The 17,633-nt window shown below is 42.0% G+C and overlaps 1 protein-coding gene across 4 annotated transcripts; it reads left to right on the forward strand.

The window, feature by feature from the left end:
- The first annotated feature begins 411 nt into the window (after positions 1 to 411).
- LYPD6B (LY6/PLAUR domain containing 6B) lies at positions 412 to 16,621 on the forward strand. 4 transcript variants are annotated; one of them, XR_008596464.1, is made up of 7 exons: positions 412 to 497; positions 2,456 to 2,552; positions 5,581 to 5,664; positions 6,647 to 6,745; positions 9,784 to 9,914; positions 13,070 to 13,319; positions 16,382 to 16,472. XR_008596464.1 is itself a non-coding variant. In XM_054970255.1 (7 exons), the coding sequence occupies exons 1-7, from the start codon at positions 492 to 494 to the stop codon at positions 16,472 to 16,474; spliced, it is 630 nt and encodes a 209-aa protein (XP_054826230.1). In that variant the 5' UTR covers positions 412 to 491; the 3' UTR covers positions 16,475 to 16,621. The 4 variants fall into 4 exon arrangements, 2 of the variants coding, with proteins under 2 accessions (XP_054826230.1, XP_054826231.1); XM_054970255.1 differs by having other exon boundaries at positions 13,070 to 13,189; positions 16,382 to 16,621; XR_008596465.1 differs by lacking the exon at positions 412 to 497 and having other exon boundaries at positions 2,462 to 2,552; positions 5,514 to 5,664.
- The last annotated feature ends 1,012 nt before the right edge of the window (positions 16,622 to 17,633 follow it).

A 17,633-nucleotide genomic window follows, 5' to 3' on the forward strand; every position in this document is an offset into this window, starting at 1 on the left:
CATTGCACTGCCCCAAGAGCACTCCTGCGCTTTGCAACAGGCCAATTGAGGCCCAAATCAGCCTGCTAAGAAGTGCAGGAACACTCCTGCACCTGTGTGGGACCGCACATGTTGAATACACATGGCTGTGTGCTCAGCCGTGGGACCGCACATGCTGAATACAACATTAAGAGAGGGAGAAGGGGGTAAGAGCCAGGTCTTGCTCCCCTCCTGCTGGAAGGGTAAGGGGACCTGGCAACCCTATTCCTGATAGATCTCCGTTCCTGCTCTGATGAAGGGAATTTGACTCTAAATGTTTATACCCTGGAAATCTTGTTGGTCTTTAAGATGCTACTCAACCTGAATCCTGCTTTCCTTATGCAGACCAAAATGGCTACCCACTTGAAACTGACGTAAGAAGAATCCATAGTGCATCTTCCAGCCATGTGGCCATGAGTTTATTGCATTACCTGGACAACATGTACAAAATACACTACCATGTCCTTTGAACCATGAGGGTAATAAAAGAATCCAACAAAACAATAAAACTTTAGATTAGTGTTCTATTTGGTGTTCCTGTTTGTAAAATGAATAGATAATGCATACTCAGTACAAATTCGACTTGACTGCAAGCTGTTTGTGCTAAAGCAACAAGGTTTAGAAAGGAAGAGCATGAATAGTACTGCAGGTGCGGTTTTGTGTTTTATTTACTGAGTTACTTGGCTGAACAGGGGATTTACAACAAGTTAGCCTCTTCACACTTTATTTGTAGAAATAACACTTGCTTCCCTGGGGCAGATAAGCCATGTGATGAAGGCTTTCAGTGTGCCGCCCTCACAGAGCAAATACAAAAATGAGCTTAGTTCAACTCTGATAAATTCATTGAGAGGCCAGGTTCTTTCTGTTCCCTCTCAAAATAGTTTGTATAGTACTTGAAGACAGGCCTGTCATAGTCCACCTTTCTTGTTACCTGGGGCTGCCTTGCTTCCAGGTGGGCCTTGAAAGGAATCTGTGATTTCCTCATAACTAGCAGAAACCACCATAACGCTATGGTCAGGTCCAAGTCACTTTCTGTGTCTTTTGATAGCTCTGAATTGTTAACGTATGCAAGGTGGACAGCTATTTTCCAGTTCAGAAGTTTTTATTTCCTTATTAACAGCTTTCTTGTATTACCCCTAATTCCATGCTAAACCCTGCTGTGTACACAGGTGTACTAGCTAAAGGAGGTTTATTTTTTAGGATCATATGGATGATAAAGCCTGTGTGTGCCTGTGTGTTTGGCCCCCTCTGCATTAGATAGGGAGATGAGGTGCTACCTTAGTTGGGTTACTAGCTGCCAGGAGAAAAAAATATGCTGTCCCTTCATCCGAGGCTAATTTATCCAGTGTAGGGTTGCCAACCTCCAGGAGGGGCCTGGTGAGCTCCTCGAATCAGATCAGACTGCAGAGATCAGTTGTCCTGGAGGGAAATGACTGGTTTGGAAGGTACACTCTGTGGCATTATGCCCTGCTGAGGTCCTTCCCAAACCCCTCCCTCCCCAAGCCCCACCCCCATATCTCTAAGAATTTCCCAACCCAGAGTTTGCAACCCTATACGTGACAAAGAACACCAACAGCATGAACAGGCTGAGGTTGATTGTGTAGCTGAGCAGATCCACTCCTCTGCTTCCAGTCCTCTCACTCTCTTCTGTTGGTTTGAGATGTTTGTTTGCAGTTAGCACTGTTCTAGCTGAATAACAGTATCTTCCCTAACAAGTTAGGCATAAGCGGGAAAGTTTCTGTGGTCATGTATGCTGCTATTAATATACGTAGTCTCATCACTGAGTATTTATACATTAGCATATTCTGAAACACTGTGAGTTTTTTGCAAGACTGTTAAGCAAAAAGGTGGCTGATCCCCAACCAGAGTAAAACTAATTTTGAGGGAGAGATTTGGGACCTGCTGATCTAATGCCATGCCATCTAGTGGTGACTCTGAAAAGTGATCCTATGCATTCTGTTCAATATCTGGCACTTAACTTTGCGTTGGCACAAGTTCCAGTAATGCCAATGGTATTCTTGCATACAATTTTAGCAGAGTTTGTGTGTGTCAGTTTGTGCACACCTTATCACTTTTAAATTATAGTGCTGCTTACTTGAAGAAAGAAGCACAGGTAGGAATTATCTGAATGGTGTATTACTAACTAGCAAACTGCTTTACTATAATATTTGCTTGTTTTCACCAAACCTGTGGGTGGATATCTCTGTGGATTAAGCTTACCCACCATTCCAAGCAGTGGTGACTATACCCATGATATAGCTGACTTTATCCTTGTTTCCAGCTCCCTTAAATCCCACTCCTCATCTTGGTCAGTGAATCTCAACAAAAACTCTTTCATACTCATCCTTAGAGATGGTTGCTTTGAGTCATGGGGGCTCTTGATTTTTTTAGAGAGAAATAGCACCTGTGCTCAAGGATTTTTATTTCTCTCCACCAGCACTTGAAGATCTGTATGTGGATTTCCAGTATCTTCAAGGCGGGTAAAGGGATTCATTGCGGTGGTGGTGTTGGCTGTGATAAGCGATGCAAACTAGGTAAGTAGATAAATTTTCATTGGAGCAGCTACCTTAGGTGATACATCAAATGCATAGCATTGTTGGATGCAGAATAAAAAGAACTAGGAATCTTAACTTTCTTAGATTCTCCTGCTGGGCAAAATGCTATAATTAGAATCAACTGGAGAGTTTCCATGGGATGGAAGTTGTGTAACGGGGACCCCTGGAGCTGCATTTGGGGGAACATAATTTGGACTTCAGCAGGTTGGTAGGAGGTAATTACGTCACACTTCATGGGTGAAAACCCTCCCATTGATGGAAATGCTCTGGTGAATCCAAGCCCTATAAGTTTCAGGATTAGATCCCTTTTTTAACTTTTAAAAATGCCACAGGGCCCCAGTCAATCTGTGGACCGTGGCATTGGGAGATGAGTTTCCTGTCTCCTCCCTGTGCCATTTTCAAAAGCCCAAAGGGCTGTGTAGCTGTTTCAAGAAAATTGTGGGGGGAGGGGGAATGCAGCCCTTGATTCCCCCCATGCCATAGTCCCTAGCAGAATCCGGCCCCTGCACCATTTTTAAATATAAAAAAATCAGATCTAAATGGTGCCACAGCCCTATGGCAAACTAGATGATGCAGTAGCATCTTGTTTGGCCCATAATTAAGTCTGAATTTGCCATTAAATGTTATGCAAATAGGGAAGTACTCTTTCTATATAAGATGTCACATGTTCCCCTTAAATAAGTATAGCTCTGTAGGGAGTAGACAGGGGGTAGCTTGGATTAACAAAAGCTTTGTTATTGTGTCCCATGTGTTGGTATCTTTTGCTAAAAATTCTTCAATGGAACTTAAAACTTGAGAAGGCTGTATAAGGGAAGACGTACATCTGAAAACAAATGGTGCGGTATAGTTCAACACCGCTGCTGAATCCAATGTAGGGTAACACTATGAATATATGGTTCATGTAATCCACAGTTGGTTGGATCAGTTGCCTAATAGGGGTGTGCAAAACAAAATGAACAAGCTGGACATACACCTGGAAATTGTTGTTTCATTAAAGCAGCATCTGGAATGGAGAACAAATCCGGGAAAACAAATTATAATGACACGTTCACCAAAAAAGTTTGTATGCTTTGCTTTGTTTCGGTTCTTGCTTTGCAGTGGTGGTGGCAGCAAGCAGGCACTAGGCCCACTCAGCAGCATCTTGTTTTCCTTAATGTAATTCACCAATTGGATCTCAGGGGAGACAGCCTTTATGTTATTAATTAACTCTGTTGGTGGAAAGGGGGAACAAGCATCTTGTTTTTCTCATTACTGTCCAGGCAGTGGCATTGACTCCTTGCCAGTTGTGTCTTTGCAAGGGGAAACCTCTCTCTGCTTATCAGCTTTGGAAATGTTTGGAAAGGTAAACGTGCAGACTTCAATCATAGGCTGCCATTATAAAGACATTTCCAAGGGAATAAACATTATTGAATAACATGGGACTTGCATCTGAATAGACCTGTTTAAGATGGCTCCCCTGCAATCTTTTGGTCCATTCGCCTACTCTGCTTTTCAAAAACAATCCTGCCTGCCCATTCAAAAGGGAAACTTGTGGAAAAAACACAGCTCTGTTTCAGCTGTGGGGGGAGTTCAGACAGTGTGATGGAGTTTAATGGCAATTAATATGAGAACACCCCCTCATTGAGGGAACAAAACTTCAGAGCACAAGGAAACATGGCACCAGCAGGCAACAGCAAGATGCATTCATTAGCACTACAGAAAAAGAAGATAATGAACATAAAGCAGGATTGTTTTTAATGCTGCCACCACCGCACTACCCCTTTACCAGCCAGTTTCCTGCCACAGTGTGCACTTGCTGACACTCACCTTCTTCAGGGTCTGTTGTTGTGTGTGTAGTGTAGTATAACTGAGGAAAAACTTGGTGGAGCGATGATTTAGAGGGAGGACTGTGTTCTGTGCAATTCTGGTCCCATTAAATGCTGGAACAGCTGCCCCAAAGAGCCTGGAATCTCTCATTGCAAAGAACAGGACCAAGACTCATGATAATGGAGAAAAATGGATTAGCACTGAGACGGCAACACCCAATAGTAAACTAATTTGCCAGTTATATGTGTTTATAAAGTCTCATACCGTTCAGCTTTATTTAAAAAGTGCTTGGAATCTGGTATACAAATTGTATAAATCTGCACTCTGCTATGGATGCATATGCCAGGTCACATTTACCTCCTTTTTGTAGTGACAGTCAGGCCTGTAGAAGGTAGTTTTTATTCACTTATTAAATTGCCTATGTGTGGGGTAGTGATTTGGTTTACTTTACTGATTCTGAGCAGGAAAACAGAATATTGCAGTCAAACTACATTAATTCAAGATAAAAAAGATTAATTCAAGATAAAAAAGATGCACTTGTGTATGGAATTTAAGAGTCCACTACAATGCCAACTTTACAAGAATGCCGTGCGATCCAAAGCATCCCTCTAAATAGCTGCCTCAGACTTATAAACAGCCGTCCCAGCCTGGTAATGCAAATAGCTGTCTTGGGCAGATAGGCAAGATTTAAATTTTGTAAGTAAGTAAATAAATCCAGTGGGCTTAGAAGGGTGTCACCCTGTTTAAGATCATATTGATAATAAATTTAACTATAGATATTGGCCCACTGAAAATGACAAAAAAATTGTATCACTTTCTTTCCAAATGGTTTAGTTTTACCCTGGAGCTCTTAGTCTTGGTATTCATGTTCCTTCTCACTCCCTCTGACCTGTCCTGATTTTCATTCTTGTAGACAGGTTTTCGCTGTAATATGCAGTAACCATGCCATACGGCACGTCATGACTAGGCCAGTAGAAGGCAGTAGCTGCTTAGCTTTCTAGAGCTGGTGTCTTGGTTAATCTGCATACCATTATCGCCATCACCAACTGTACCAGTAACGAGTAAATGTATTGTGAAGTTTATGCCATGCACAATCACCTTTCCAGTTCTCTGTGCTTCTTGTATCATCTTCAGGTGTAAGAGCATTAAGCTTTGATGTGCAGTAACAGCATGCCTTTACTCTGTCACATGTTGGCTGTAGCTTTGGTTCAGATCTTCATTGTCTCAGGCCACTGGATCCTGGCCAAGAACATAAACTTCTATAATGTGAGACTTCCAGTAGATCGTAAGTAGCCAATTACAGTTTTATTAGCTGTATCAGTAAAAAAAGTATTACTACTTCTGCTACTACTATTATAAAAATCCATATTACACTATAAATATCCTGAAATCATACAGTCAAAATTTCATGTACAGTCATACAACGTGCTTGTATAATGCCGGTAAAATGAGTTTTGAAGTCCTGCAGCACCTTTCTATTTTAAGTCTTTTTAAAAAAGGAACTATAATATACTGAATAGCAAAACATTAATTTGACTGTCTTCAAGGGTGGTTAATTATTAGGTGGAACACTTGATTAATGGTCTAAAAGGCGCACCTGCATGTTCATCTGATTAAGTTATCACATCATCTTATTGCACTCCATTTGTGTTTTCAAGCACTTTTGTTGTGCAAGCATTAAGTGGAAGTTTTACATCAGTAACTGAACACTGCAATTTTTTAGTTGTCACCGTGCTGTTTGGGTGTGAAGCCCTGAGACGCAAGGGATAAATGTACTTTGCACTCATGACATAGCTGCACTGCTGAACTGTAGGTTGGTGCTGATCAGACATTTTAAGCTGCCCTGCTTAATTGACATTGGTAACATTAGCGTAGTGTTAATGTTCTGAAAATTGTGCTGGTTAATGAGAGGAAAGCTTCCCGCATCACCTTCCAATGCTGCAAACAAGATAGGAGGATGGGCATCTGCCAAATGCCTGCCCTTATTTGCTGCACCATATTCAAATGATGTTTACATTTGGTTGAATCTGATAGGCTGCCTGCTGTCTGAGGTCAAAACATTCAGGCTAGTTTCCCCATTGTTAGTGGTCAAAAATTAGACCAAGAGGATTAATTTGGCACTTAATGAAGGTTCCACAGTTTTCCCCCCTATAGCATAGGGCCTAATGGAATGGGAGGAGGAGGGGACTTAATGTTATAATAAATAGGCAAGTGAGAGACAGAAACAATTTAACCTTTTCTCCATTTTTTTTGTTTAAATTTTAAAGCTACTCCATTCCCAAGCAGCTTCAAGTGTTTTACTTGTGAGAACGTTGTGGACAATTACAATTGTAACAGATGGGCTGAAGATAAATGGTGTCCTCAGAGTAAGTGTATGGGGAACAGGAAAATAATGAAAAGTATTTGGCTTGGCCTTTCCTACTAACGCCACCGTATTGTAGATCTCATAATACCATTAACATTCCAATGCACCGATAAGTTTAGGGTGTGCAGCTGTTTTCCTGGAATTATTTTAGAAAAGTATTGAATATGAGATGAATGTTAGAAGCAGCAGCTTTGATGCATTTTCAAAAAAAAAAACACCACACATTGCAGTGTTGAGCATAATTGACTCCTAGAGCTGGCTCTAGCATCCTTTGTATGTTAGAGCAGTAGTGAAGAAACCGCTGATCAGTCATTCCAAACCTGTGTCAGGTTTCTGCCACATTTGGAGGCCCTGCTCTACATGGCTTGAGCTTAATAGCCAGGGACCTTCCTACATGACTGTCACTCAATCTCAGCAGGGCAATGATTGTGTAGGAAGGGCCCACATGGCTTGCCCTCTTTATGTGAAACTGAAGCCACAGATCACTATCGTATGCAAAGGGCACTTCCTTCCATGGAGGAAAAGTGGGATAAAATGTACTAAATAAATAAATTAAAAGTAATGATGGGTAATAGGAAGGTATTAAAGTTCACTGTGGACTCTTGTTCTTCCCAACTACTGATGTTCCCTGCTCATGGCATTGAGAGGTAGACTTTTCCATGTGTCTTTTCTGCATGGGCAAGGTGCCGTCTAAAACCATGGTGGCATGGAACTATATCATATTGAGAAAAACTGCACTGAATGGGATAAGGAGGAGTATGTTAATAGGCTGACAGGTAGGGAAAAACAGGATGAAGAAATGTACATCGTAGATCTGGAACAGACAAGATGCCTGACGCATGGAGGACATGCGTCGGTTTCCTGCAGGGTTCCTTGGGAAGTGTAGTGAGAAAGAGCCTTTGCCAGGGAGAATCCCTTTTCCCCATGGCAGAAGTTCTTTCTCTAGGTATCTTGTCTAGTCCATCTAGCTGAGCTACAGCCATTGCTGCTTCCCTTTCTCCGCCTTGAGCAACTGAGGCTGTGCTGGAAGGGCTCGGCTGCTCCTTTCAGGGGAGAAAGGGGAGCTGGCGGCAGTGAGAGGGAGCTCTCTGTCTTCTCTCTGGCAGAAGTTCTTTCTAACAACACTTCCCGTGGACCCTTGTGGGAAACTGATGCATGTTTTCCATTTGTCCAGCATCTTGTCTGTTTCTGCTCTCACTTTTCCTCCCTGGAACTGCACAGAAAATGGCAAAGATCATCCTGGAGACCCCTGAGGGTCGTTGGATTGGTGGTCAAACATCTGCTTTGCATGCAGATGGTCCCTAGTTTGCTTCTCTACATCTCCAGTTAAAAGAATTGGATAGTAGGCGATGAGAAAGACTTCTACCTGAGACCCTGGAGAACCACTGCCAGGCCGAGTACTGGTCAAAACTCAAAAGTCTGACCTTGGTTTAAGGCCTTTTTAGGTGTTTGTCCAAGCTGAAACTCTGATTGTGGGGCAGGAGAGGCGAATACATTATTTATGCATAGCTCCAGATCCAGGCATGACTGGGAATTAGTTTTACTTGGTTTAAATTGTTTAAATCTGATGCCAGTATGGGTGAGCACAGGGGATAGCGGAAAATGGAAGCAGAAACAGGCATGATGCTTTCAGAAGGTCAAACTAGGCATGCAGATTTTTAAAGAGTTGGGCCTGGGTTCCCCAGACCAAATTTGGGTTCCCGCAGCCCCACAGCAACCGTGGGGAATGGCTGTTAAAAAATAGACCCCCCCCCCTCAAAAATAAAGGAGTTCCCAGACGGCCTTATAATGCACAGGGGGGAGAAAGGGTTCCTGCCTCCCCCCTCAAGCCATTTTCCAAAATAGCAAGCAGGGGAGGGGTCTCTGTTTTTGCTGCTCGATGTGTATTCTAAGGACACAGAGAAAAACAGGGAAATACCCTCCCCCTGTGCTATTTTGACACAGGAAACAGCTTGGGGAAGGAAAGGCAGGAGTTGGATGGTTGTTGGGGGTTTTCCGGGCTGTATTGCCGTGGTCTTGGCATTGTAGTTCCTGACGTTTCGCCAGCAGCTGTGGCTGGCATCTTCAGAGGTGTAGCACCAAAAGACAGAGATCTCTCAGTGTCACAGTGTGGAAAAGATGTAGGTCATTTGTATCTACTCAGGAGGGGTGGGGTTGAGCTGAGTCATTCTGTAAGAGTTTCCCAGGGTGTGGAATGCTAATGGCGGGAGGCTTCACTGTATCCTGAGGAGGTTCTTTTGCATATGGATTGTGTCAAGCACCAATCCATATGCAAAAGAACCTCCTCAGGATACAGTGAAGCCTCCCGCCATTAGCATTCCACACCCTGGGAAACTCTTACAGAATGACTCAGCTCAACCCCACCCCTCCTGAGTAGATACAAATGACCTACATCTTTTCCACACTGTGACACTGAGAGATCTCTGTCTTTTGGTGCTACACCTCTGAAGATGCCAGCCACAGCTGCTGGCGAAACGTCAGGAACTACAATGCCAAGACCACGGCAATACAGCCCGGAAAACCCCCAACAACCATCGTTCTCCGGCCGTGAAAGCCTTCGACAATACAAAGGCAGGAGTTCTTCTTTCCCCAGCAGTGGGGTTCTGAGGCTGTTTGGGCTTTCCTTTTACTTTTTAAGAGCCATTCTCCAAAGTTGCTGTGTGGCTGCAAGGAATCTGAGTTGAGTCTGGGGAACCTGGACCCAACTCTTTAAAATCCTACACATCTAGTTTGACCCTAAATCTTTTGTCTTCTGTGGTTATCTTCAGACTGGATATTGGTCATGAATGTGCGCAGTAACTTTTTTTGGCTACTGAGCATTCAAATAAGAAAGGGTGGGTATCAAAGTCTGCCACGCACACAAAAATATAGCTCTTCGTCTTTACTTTTTCAAACCAAGAAGGTGACTTTGAGGGCTCTTGTACCTGTAGAAGAATGGATATTTTAAAAATTCCAGTTCAGTCTGTACTTTTAGATCACAAGCCTGATATTTCACTGAAGCAACCCTGATTTTGATTTTTGTGTTGTTTTCTTCCTTAGACACACAGTATTGTTTGACAGTCCATCACTTCAACAGCCATGGAAGAAGCTCCTCTGTCACCAAAAAATGTGCTGCCAAGGAAGAATGCCGTTTTGTTGGTTGTCGCCATCACAGGGAAACTGGTCATATGGTGAGTGTAAATCTTTGCTGTATGGGAAATCATTTTGGCCTTTCTCCCAATAGGAAACAGAGGCAGTACCTTTAAAAAGGCAACAGTGATCTGTCTAAATAGTGGTGATATGGCTGAGATTTTTCTTTGCCTACATTGTGCTTAATAGCATGGCAGGAGTAGTCGTGTGTATATGTATAAAAGTCTGGTTTCCTAAGAGAGCTACTGAAATTTGGAAGTCTTGTTATCCTGGAGGAAGGAAGTGGAGTAAGGAAGATATAGGCCACTAGGACTACCATCAAGACACTAATAGTGCATTCCTACATAGAGTTACTCCAGGCTAAGTGCTCTGAATTTAACACATAGAATTGCACTGTGAATTGAAACAGCCTTCCACTATGATTTTCTTGACAAGTTTAAGATATCTACTGGGTCATGTGTCAAATATGATGATGGGCCAAAGGCAACTCAGTGACTGAGCAAACATACAGTTTGATGTGCCTGGCATTAGACATAGGCAGCCTAGATTTTCTGCAGTCTCAAATGCAACTTGAGCTACAAGCAAAACTGTGTATATTCCCTAATTGTCGGCAAGTGTTTGGGCGCACAGTTAAGCATCCGGAGGATCCCAGCTTTCTTTCTATTTTAAAAAAGGAAGTTTCTAGTCCTTACTATCTATAGGTTACTATATTTACTAAAAAGGAAGATGACCCTCCCAAAAGAGATTATACATAAAGTCAGTTGACCCTGAATTTAAAACAATCCCTCCTTTAAAAGCTTGCAGAATAAACAATTTTTACATAGTAATCAAGATGCAATAAACAATATAGATTATAGAAAAAAATGATAACTTTCACTGTTTGCACCATTTTGCATTGTAACTGTTCACAGCTTCTATCAGGTCATGCTGTTTCAAATTTAGAAAGGCAAAAGACTGGCTTTTTTAACCCTCCTCACCAAAGAGTCCAACTATTAAGCAAAGGCTCAGATAATTTTACCAGCAGGCAGTGATATCCTGAACAGAATTACACCCTTCTAGATCCACTGAAATCAATTGACTTAGAAGGGTGAAACTCTCCTTACTCCCCTCAAGTTCAAAATGCTTGCCATAGGCTAGGCAATCACATTTTCCCAACAGAAGTTGCTGTATCTCCAATCCAGAAGGGACGTTTAAAATTAATATGTGGATCAACATATTTTGGCCTATGTATTATAAATACCTTGAAGTCAAAACAACATGTATTTATAGAGAGCTGAATTGCTGAGAAAGGTTGCCAGGTGTGTGTAGCCACCTGCTGTGCTGGGAATCAGTGTGGTCTAGTAGAGAGAATGTTGTGAGCATTGGTCTAAATATCCACTCAGTTATGAAACTCACTAGGTGCCTTAAAGATGAATCCTAAGCAGAGTTACAGTCTTAAGTTCATTGTAGGCAGGTCACTCATGCCTACTTTCAGTCCCAGAGCTGTAATATTAGTCATTTTATATGACACTTATTTGGAGATGAAATGATAAGTTTTATAATCCAGTCGACAGCCAGAATAGTTGTGGATTCTGCACATAAATGAGAGTTCTCCCTGAATTCATAGGATGTTATTATTCTGTTGCTGGCAATGTGTGTACTGACCTCTGGACTATGCCTAAGAATTGGGAAGTGCATGTAGTATTAAAAGAGTTGTATAAAAGATCAAGCAGTTTTAAAAAATGTATACAACAAAATTGTCCCTTGTTAATAATTTAAGAGTTCTATTTAAATCAGGGCTTTTATAAATAGCAACCACAATATGCTGTAATTTAACCACATTTAACCACAGCAGTTCCAGAGGGTGGTGCAGTTCAAAAAGAACATTTGTGCAGTTTAAAAATTTCAGATCTTTTGCATTGGTGCTGTCAAATTCCCAGTTCTTAAGATTTTTTCCCCTGTCTCTAGGCTTCTAAATTTTATGGAATGGGACTCTGTGTATGCATACAGGTGTGTTCTGGCAGTGCTCTGTTTGAATTCAAATTACAATCACATACCTCCAGATGAAATGTCCTTTTTTAAAAGCCCCAATAAAAATAAACATGTCATCCTTGTAACTAATGCTAGCATTGAAGTTGCTGCCAAGATACCTGTAATTGATCAATGATTTATATTAATTAATTAACAGTACCTTCTGGAGCAGAGTTACGTCCTTCTGAGCCAATATGCTTAGAAAGGTTTAACCCTGAGAAGCCAAGAATCACTGGAAAAGGCAATAATGCTAAGAAAGGTGGAAAGCAGCAATAAAGAGGAAGACTCCAAATAAGATGGCTCAACTCAATAAAGAAAGCCACAGCCTCTAGTTTGCAAGATCTGAGCAAGGCTGTGAATGATAGGATGTTTTGAGGTTGTTAATTCATAAGGTCGCCACAAGTTGGAAGCAACTTGATAGCACATAACACACACACAGCTCTGCTTATGATAGCACTGTAAAACCTATTTTATTAAAGGAATGTCCTTAATAAATCTGGAAGCAACTATTTAGCTCAATACTCTTTATACATAAAGTATGTGGCAGGCACTCTTTCGGAGGCACTCCCTCTTCTCTCTTGCAATAGAGCAAACGTCTCTTTATGTTCCAGAGTATGCAGGTTTCGTCTGCCATCCCTCCCCTGCTGCATAACAATTAGAAGTTGCAGGTTCTCCACAATGCTCTTGTGCAGGATGTCTGATTCACATCTGTACTACAGCACGCATGGAGCAGGGGCTTCCGTTCCCTCTCATGCCATTTTTCTGACCTGACATGGGAGGTGCTATTGGCTTCATGGGGGAAACCTATATGAACCTTGGAATATATGTGGATTTCCCCAGTGGGCTAAATAGGGATCCCCTGGGCCCACTTTGTGTTGGAAAGACAGTGCCAGGGTGGAGGCTGAAGCCCCTTCTCCATGCATGCTGCAATCCAGATCTGAATGGCAGCAAGTTAGGGACTCTGGTCGCAGCCTGTGTACTCTACATAAACTGGCCATGTCTGCTTTGAGATGTGTGCGACCACATAAAAATCAGAAATCAGGAGAGGGTGCTTTTTCTCTTTGGAACTTAAACAGTTTTAAACGATTTAAACCAAGTAAAACTGATCTGATTTAGTCGCTATGTTTTTTCAAACTAAGTGACAGACGAACTTCCATGTAATAACACGGCCTTTTAAAATTGACAGGAATGCATCTCCTGCTGCGAAGGAATGATCTGCAATGTAGACCTGCCAACAAACCACACTAATGCTGTGTTTGCAGTTGTGCATGCGCGGAGGACATCTGGTGGCAGCAGCAGAAGGGCTGTTAGTATGCTGTTGTCGTTCTCAGTCATCACAACCTACCTGTTGTGATCAGCCTTTTTGGATCAGCTGCAGGGAAGATGTATGAAGACTGGCTGAGATAGTGAGAAAGAAGAGACTCCCTCCCATATTTGTATGTGTGGGTGGGGAGGATCGTGTAATGGTGCTGTGTTTTAAAGACTGCTACCCCTTTAGTGAAGATGCTTGCAAATGGTTGTGGAAAATGTTCAAAAGCTTTGGCTAAATGTTTTTATTGATGGGGCCCATTCATCAGAATTCTCCAGCTGGTGAATGTTACTACACTGTGCAAAATGCACAGACTCTTTCACTAGAAAATTCTTAAGTATTAAACCAATGGTTCCCATTTACGGTTTCTTCTGAGACGCAGAGAGAAGTCACGTCCTCCTTATCTTCTTCCATTCTGCTGTTACGATTCCTCCTAATCTTGGTGTTACGAGTGAACAGCCAGTCTGATGAATCTCTGTAAAAGAGATGGAACGGGATGGTGTATTATCAACATGTCATCTTTATTGGGACTACTGCAATCACTAAAAATGTTAATTACATTATTATTTCTCTTGGACAAATCTGTTTGTCACAAGTAAAGGAATCTGACAGCTGTAAACATTATTAGAGATTTACACATTTGCAACCCCAGCCGGAAGGAAGAGACAGACACAGGCTTGGAATTAAAGGGCCGTTTATTAAATGACCATAAAGATAAAGCACGGCAAGAGCTAACTAAGCGGTACAGGTCAAGCCTGTATAAGCATGGTATTTGTTTCATTCAACAGCATTTCTCTTTTACAACATCTATTATTCCATTTAGAGGATGGATCCAGCCAGCTTTTTTACTCAATCTCACCCAGTGCCCCTTCTTATTACAGTTGTTGTCCCACATGACTTTGTTTAGCTCTTCTCTTTTCAGCTATTGTCAGTTTTTCCAAAGTATTATTGCTGTCACATGTACAGCAATAGCAATACAGAGGTTTGTTTAAAAAGAGACAAAATTATATGCCAAGCTAACTCAAAATCCCCAATCCATATTTTCCCTCCTGTAAAGTAATTGTTTTCACAGCATCCTGGCTTTGTTTAAAAATCAGGTCGAACCATACAGCTAAACCACTATATAGAACTACTTTTGCAAGCCACTGTTTTCTATGTATTGTCGAAGGCTTTCACGGCCGGAGAACGATGGTTGTTATGGGTTTTCCGGGCTGTATTGCCGTGGTCTTGGCATTGTAGTTCCTGACGTTTCGCCAGCAGCTGTGGCTGGCATCTTCAGAGGTGTAGCACCAAAAGACACTGAGAGATCTTTGTCTTTTGGTGTTACACCTCTGAAGATGCCAGCCACAGCTGCTGGCGAAACGTCAGGAACTACAATGCCAAGACCACGGCAATACAGCCCGGAAAACCCACAACAACCACCACTGTTTTCTGCCTGCCAGCTTGGCCTCATCTCTCGGTGTCTTCAGAGGTGGAGCCAGTTTGTCAGTTCAAACCTTAAGATAGTGTATAAATCATGGTTAGTCAGTGAGAATATCATTGTTAAGATTTCTCAATCATGGATTTCCATTTCTTAATCGACCGTAGTGTGTAAAAAGAAGGTATTCTAATAATGGCTCACACTCAAGGAACTTTAGGGTCCTTTCTTCTGCACAACTTAACAAGTCATCCAGGAACAGACTGGCCATTTAAATTTAGGGGAAGTGCCTAGTTGGCCACTGCCCTATAGGGCTGCTGGCAACCAGGAATAAGCAGAGCCAAGCCCCACTAGCCCTGCCTGCTCTGCAGGGAACACTCAGTTTAGATCTGGCCCATGGCACTGACAATGAATGTGGGCTAATTTTACTGCAGGAGTAGTAAAGTTAGCCGTTTTCACGTCTTAACCGTCATGCAAAATCGCACAAAACTCACGGAATGACAGCGTCTTCGTGACACAATTTCCCATCATGATTCCATTTTGTGGCATGATTTCTGACATCATTCCACCTCGAAACGGAGTCATGATGGGATATTGTGCCATGAAGATGCTGTCGTTACGTGAGTTTTGTGCGACTTTGTGCAACAGTTAAGATGTGTGAAAATGGCCAATGAGTGAGCTATCCATTTTTGGTCTGTTGGCCTGTTCTGAACTGAGTTGCTTGCAGTGCCATAGGGACTACTCCATCTGTCTCACTTGTGCACCATGTTAACATCCCAGTCAACCCCTGAAATCACCCTAAATACGTTAGGAGCAGCCACGGACTCAGCATAGGGAGCTATATGCAGGGAGGAGAAAAAAAGGAAACCTTTGTGTGTGCACAGAAGCACTTGAGGTCCATTGGCCTCAAGCCACAGTAATTTATTCATAACATTTCCAGGCAATCCATGAAAGCAGTTTAATGCATGGGGTGGTTATAACTCAGGAAAAGTATATTATGCTATTCTTTGTCAATTGTTTCCCATGTGTTTAACTTGTCTAGATCTTATTCACCATGACCTCATATCCGAGTAAATTATTGGGAATATTATAGAGTGTGAACAAAAGAGAAACTCAGGGGCATGTGGGTCATTCATTATTACTGTACAATTGTTCCTGGTGCAGATTTTATACCTTGCCATTCTTCATTTTTTTGCTATTGTTTCTTACTCGTTGGACAGAAACAAAATTATTCAGTAATCCTGTAGATTTTCATTTTTTTAAAATGCCTGTCCAATATCCACATGCCCAGAACTGGTTTAGAAGGTTAAAACTTGGAACTTTGGAAGCCTGGGCTCAAATCCCTGCTTAGTCATGAAACTAAAGCAAACTGCAGTCTTAGGCTCCTTTCTCTCTTAAAATGGAATTAACAGTGATCTAACTTGCATGGCTGTTGTAAGGATGAGAAAAGAAAACCGCTAGAATGGGATTCAGTATTTGTCCAGATCATTCCCCTGTGAACATGCAAGAGGATTCCCATACTTCTTTGCACTCATCCATGCACATGCACAAGGGAAGGGCTGGTTCATGAAAGAGTTCGTGAATGAACTGTATTTTAAATAATAACAAAATATTCCAATCAGGAAAGATTATGTCTAGATAAAACTATTGTTTAGACTACATAGTCCTGGGGGTTTTCAAAGCAGTGGGCAATGGTGCTTGCACATATAGTAACATCTGTGTTAAAAAAAAATGCTGAACTCATTTTCTTTCTTGCTTTGTTATTCCACTAGGGTCACGGCTGTCTTAAAAAATTGTGCTTTTCAACCATGATTATCCATTCTTGGCCTCTGCCCAAGGGCGAATTTTATTCAACTGTAATTTAAATCATGTGTGAGAGAGAAGATCAACCTTGTGAGCATTCTTTGTGGTCCTTTTCACATAAATTCTAATTTTTATTGCAGTTATTTGCAATTATTGACATTCTTTTTTAATAAGATGATTTCTGGCATTAAAGGATTTATTGTAATTAATATTGCAAAGTTTAAGATTGTTCTTATAATAGGGATCTCTGTACAATATGGAATTATGGCAAGACTTCTGCAGAAGTTAACTTTTTAAAAAATAGGTCAACAGGTCATGAACAACCTATAGCACTATTTTTTCCCCATTTGTCTGATGTCCCTCTATAGTTAGCCCTCTGCCTGTGCAGTGTTAGCCAGCCATAATGTCAGCAGGCTTCTATTCCCTTTTGGTTGTTCAGTACCTCGCAAGTACTGTGCTCCTAAATACATTTTAACAACTCTTATTCTTTAAATGAAAACATAGCTTGGTTTAGATAGAGCTTCCAACTTCCAGATTGTGCCTGGAGATCTCCTGGAATTATAAATGATTTCCAGATGACAGAGATCAGTTCTCTTGGAGAAAATGTCTGCTTTGGAGGGTGGATTCTATGGCATTATACCATGCTGAGACATATCTTCTATCAGGATGTTGTTGCAATATAGTTCTTCTTCATAATAATAGCTGTGTGCTTATATACCACCCTTCTGGACAGATTAGTGCCACACTCAGAGCTGTGAACAAAGTCAGTGTTATTATCCCCACAATATAGCTGGGGAGTTGAGGCTGAGAGTTAAGCTACAAGTGACGCCTGACACAGGTTGGACACTTGTCAGCTTCCGTCAAGTTTTGATGGGAAATGTAGGCAGTCTGGTCTTGCTGCTTGGCTCTCCATTTAATTGAAGTTTACAGAGCGGTAGTCTATGAGAGGGAGAACATGCAGTTGGGAGGGGAGTGCAGGCATTGGGCTCTCGCTGGGTGCCCCCCTTCCCCTCCACTGTGTGTGTGTGGGGGGGGGGGTTCTATAAACTTCAATTAAATGGAGAGCCAAGCTGTAAGGCCAGGATGCCTACATTTCCCATCAAAACTTGAGGGAAGCTGACAAGTGTCCAACCTGTGTCGGGCATCACTTGTAGCTTGGCTCCGAGAGAAGTGACTTGCTCAAGGCCACCTGCTGAGCTCATGGCAGTCATGGGATTTGTG

Source organism: Eublepharis macularius, chromosome 2 (genome assembly GCF_028583425.1).
Source record: "Eublepharis macularius isolate TG4126 chromosome 2, MPM_Emac_v1.0, whole genome shotgun sequence".
In the NCBI taxonomy this organism is placed as follows: Eukaryota; Metazoa; Chordata; class Lepidosauria; order Squamata; family Eublepharidae; genus Eublepharis; species Eublepharis macularius.

Excerpts from the sequence above, each read along its gene's own strand:
- LYPD6B (XM_054970255.1), top strand. Across the intron at positions 5,665-6,646 it reads TGTGAGACTTCCAGTAGATC|CTACTCCATTCCCAAGCAGC; the intron begins GTAAGTAGCCAA and ends TAAATTTTAAAG. Across the intron at positions 6,746-9,783 it reads AGATAAATGGTGTCCTCAGA|ACACACAGTATTGTTTGACA; the intron begins GTAAGTGTATGG and ends TTTCTTCCTTAG.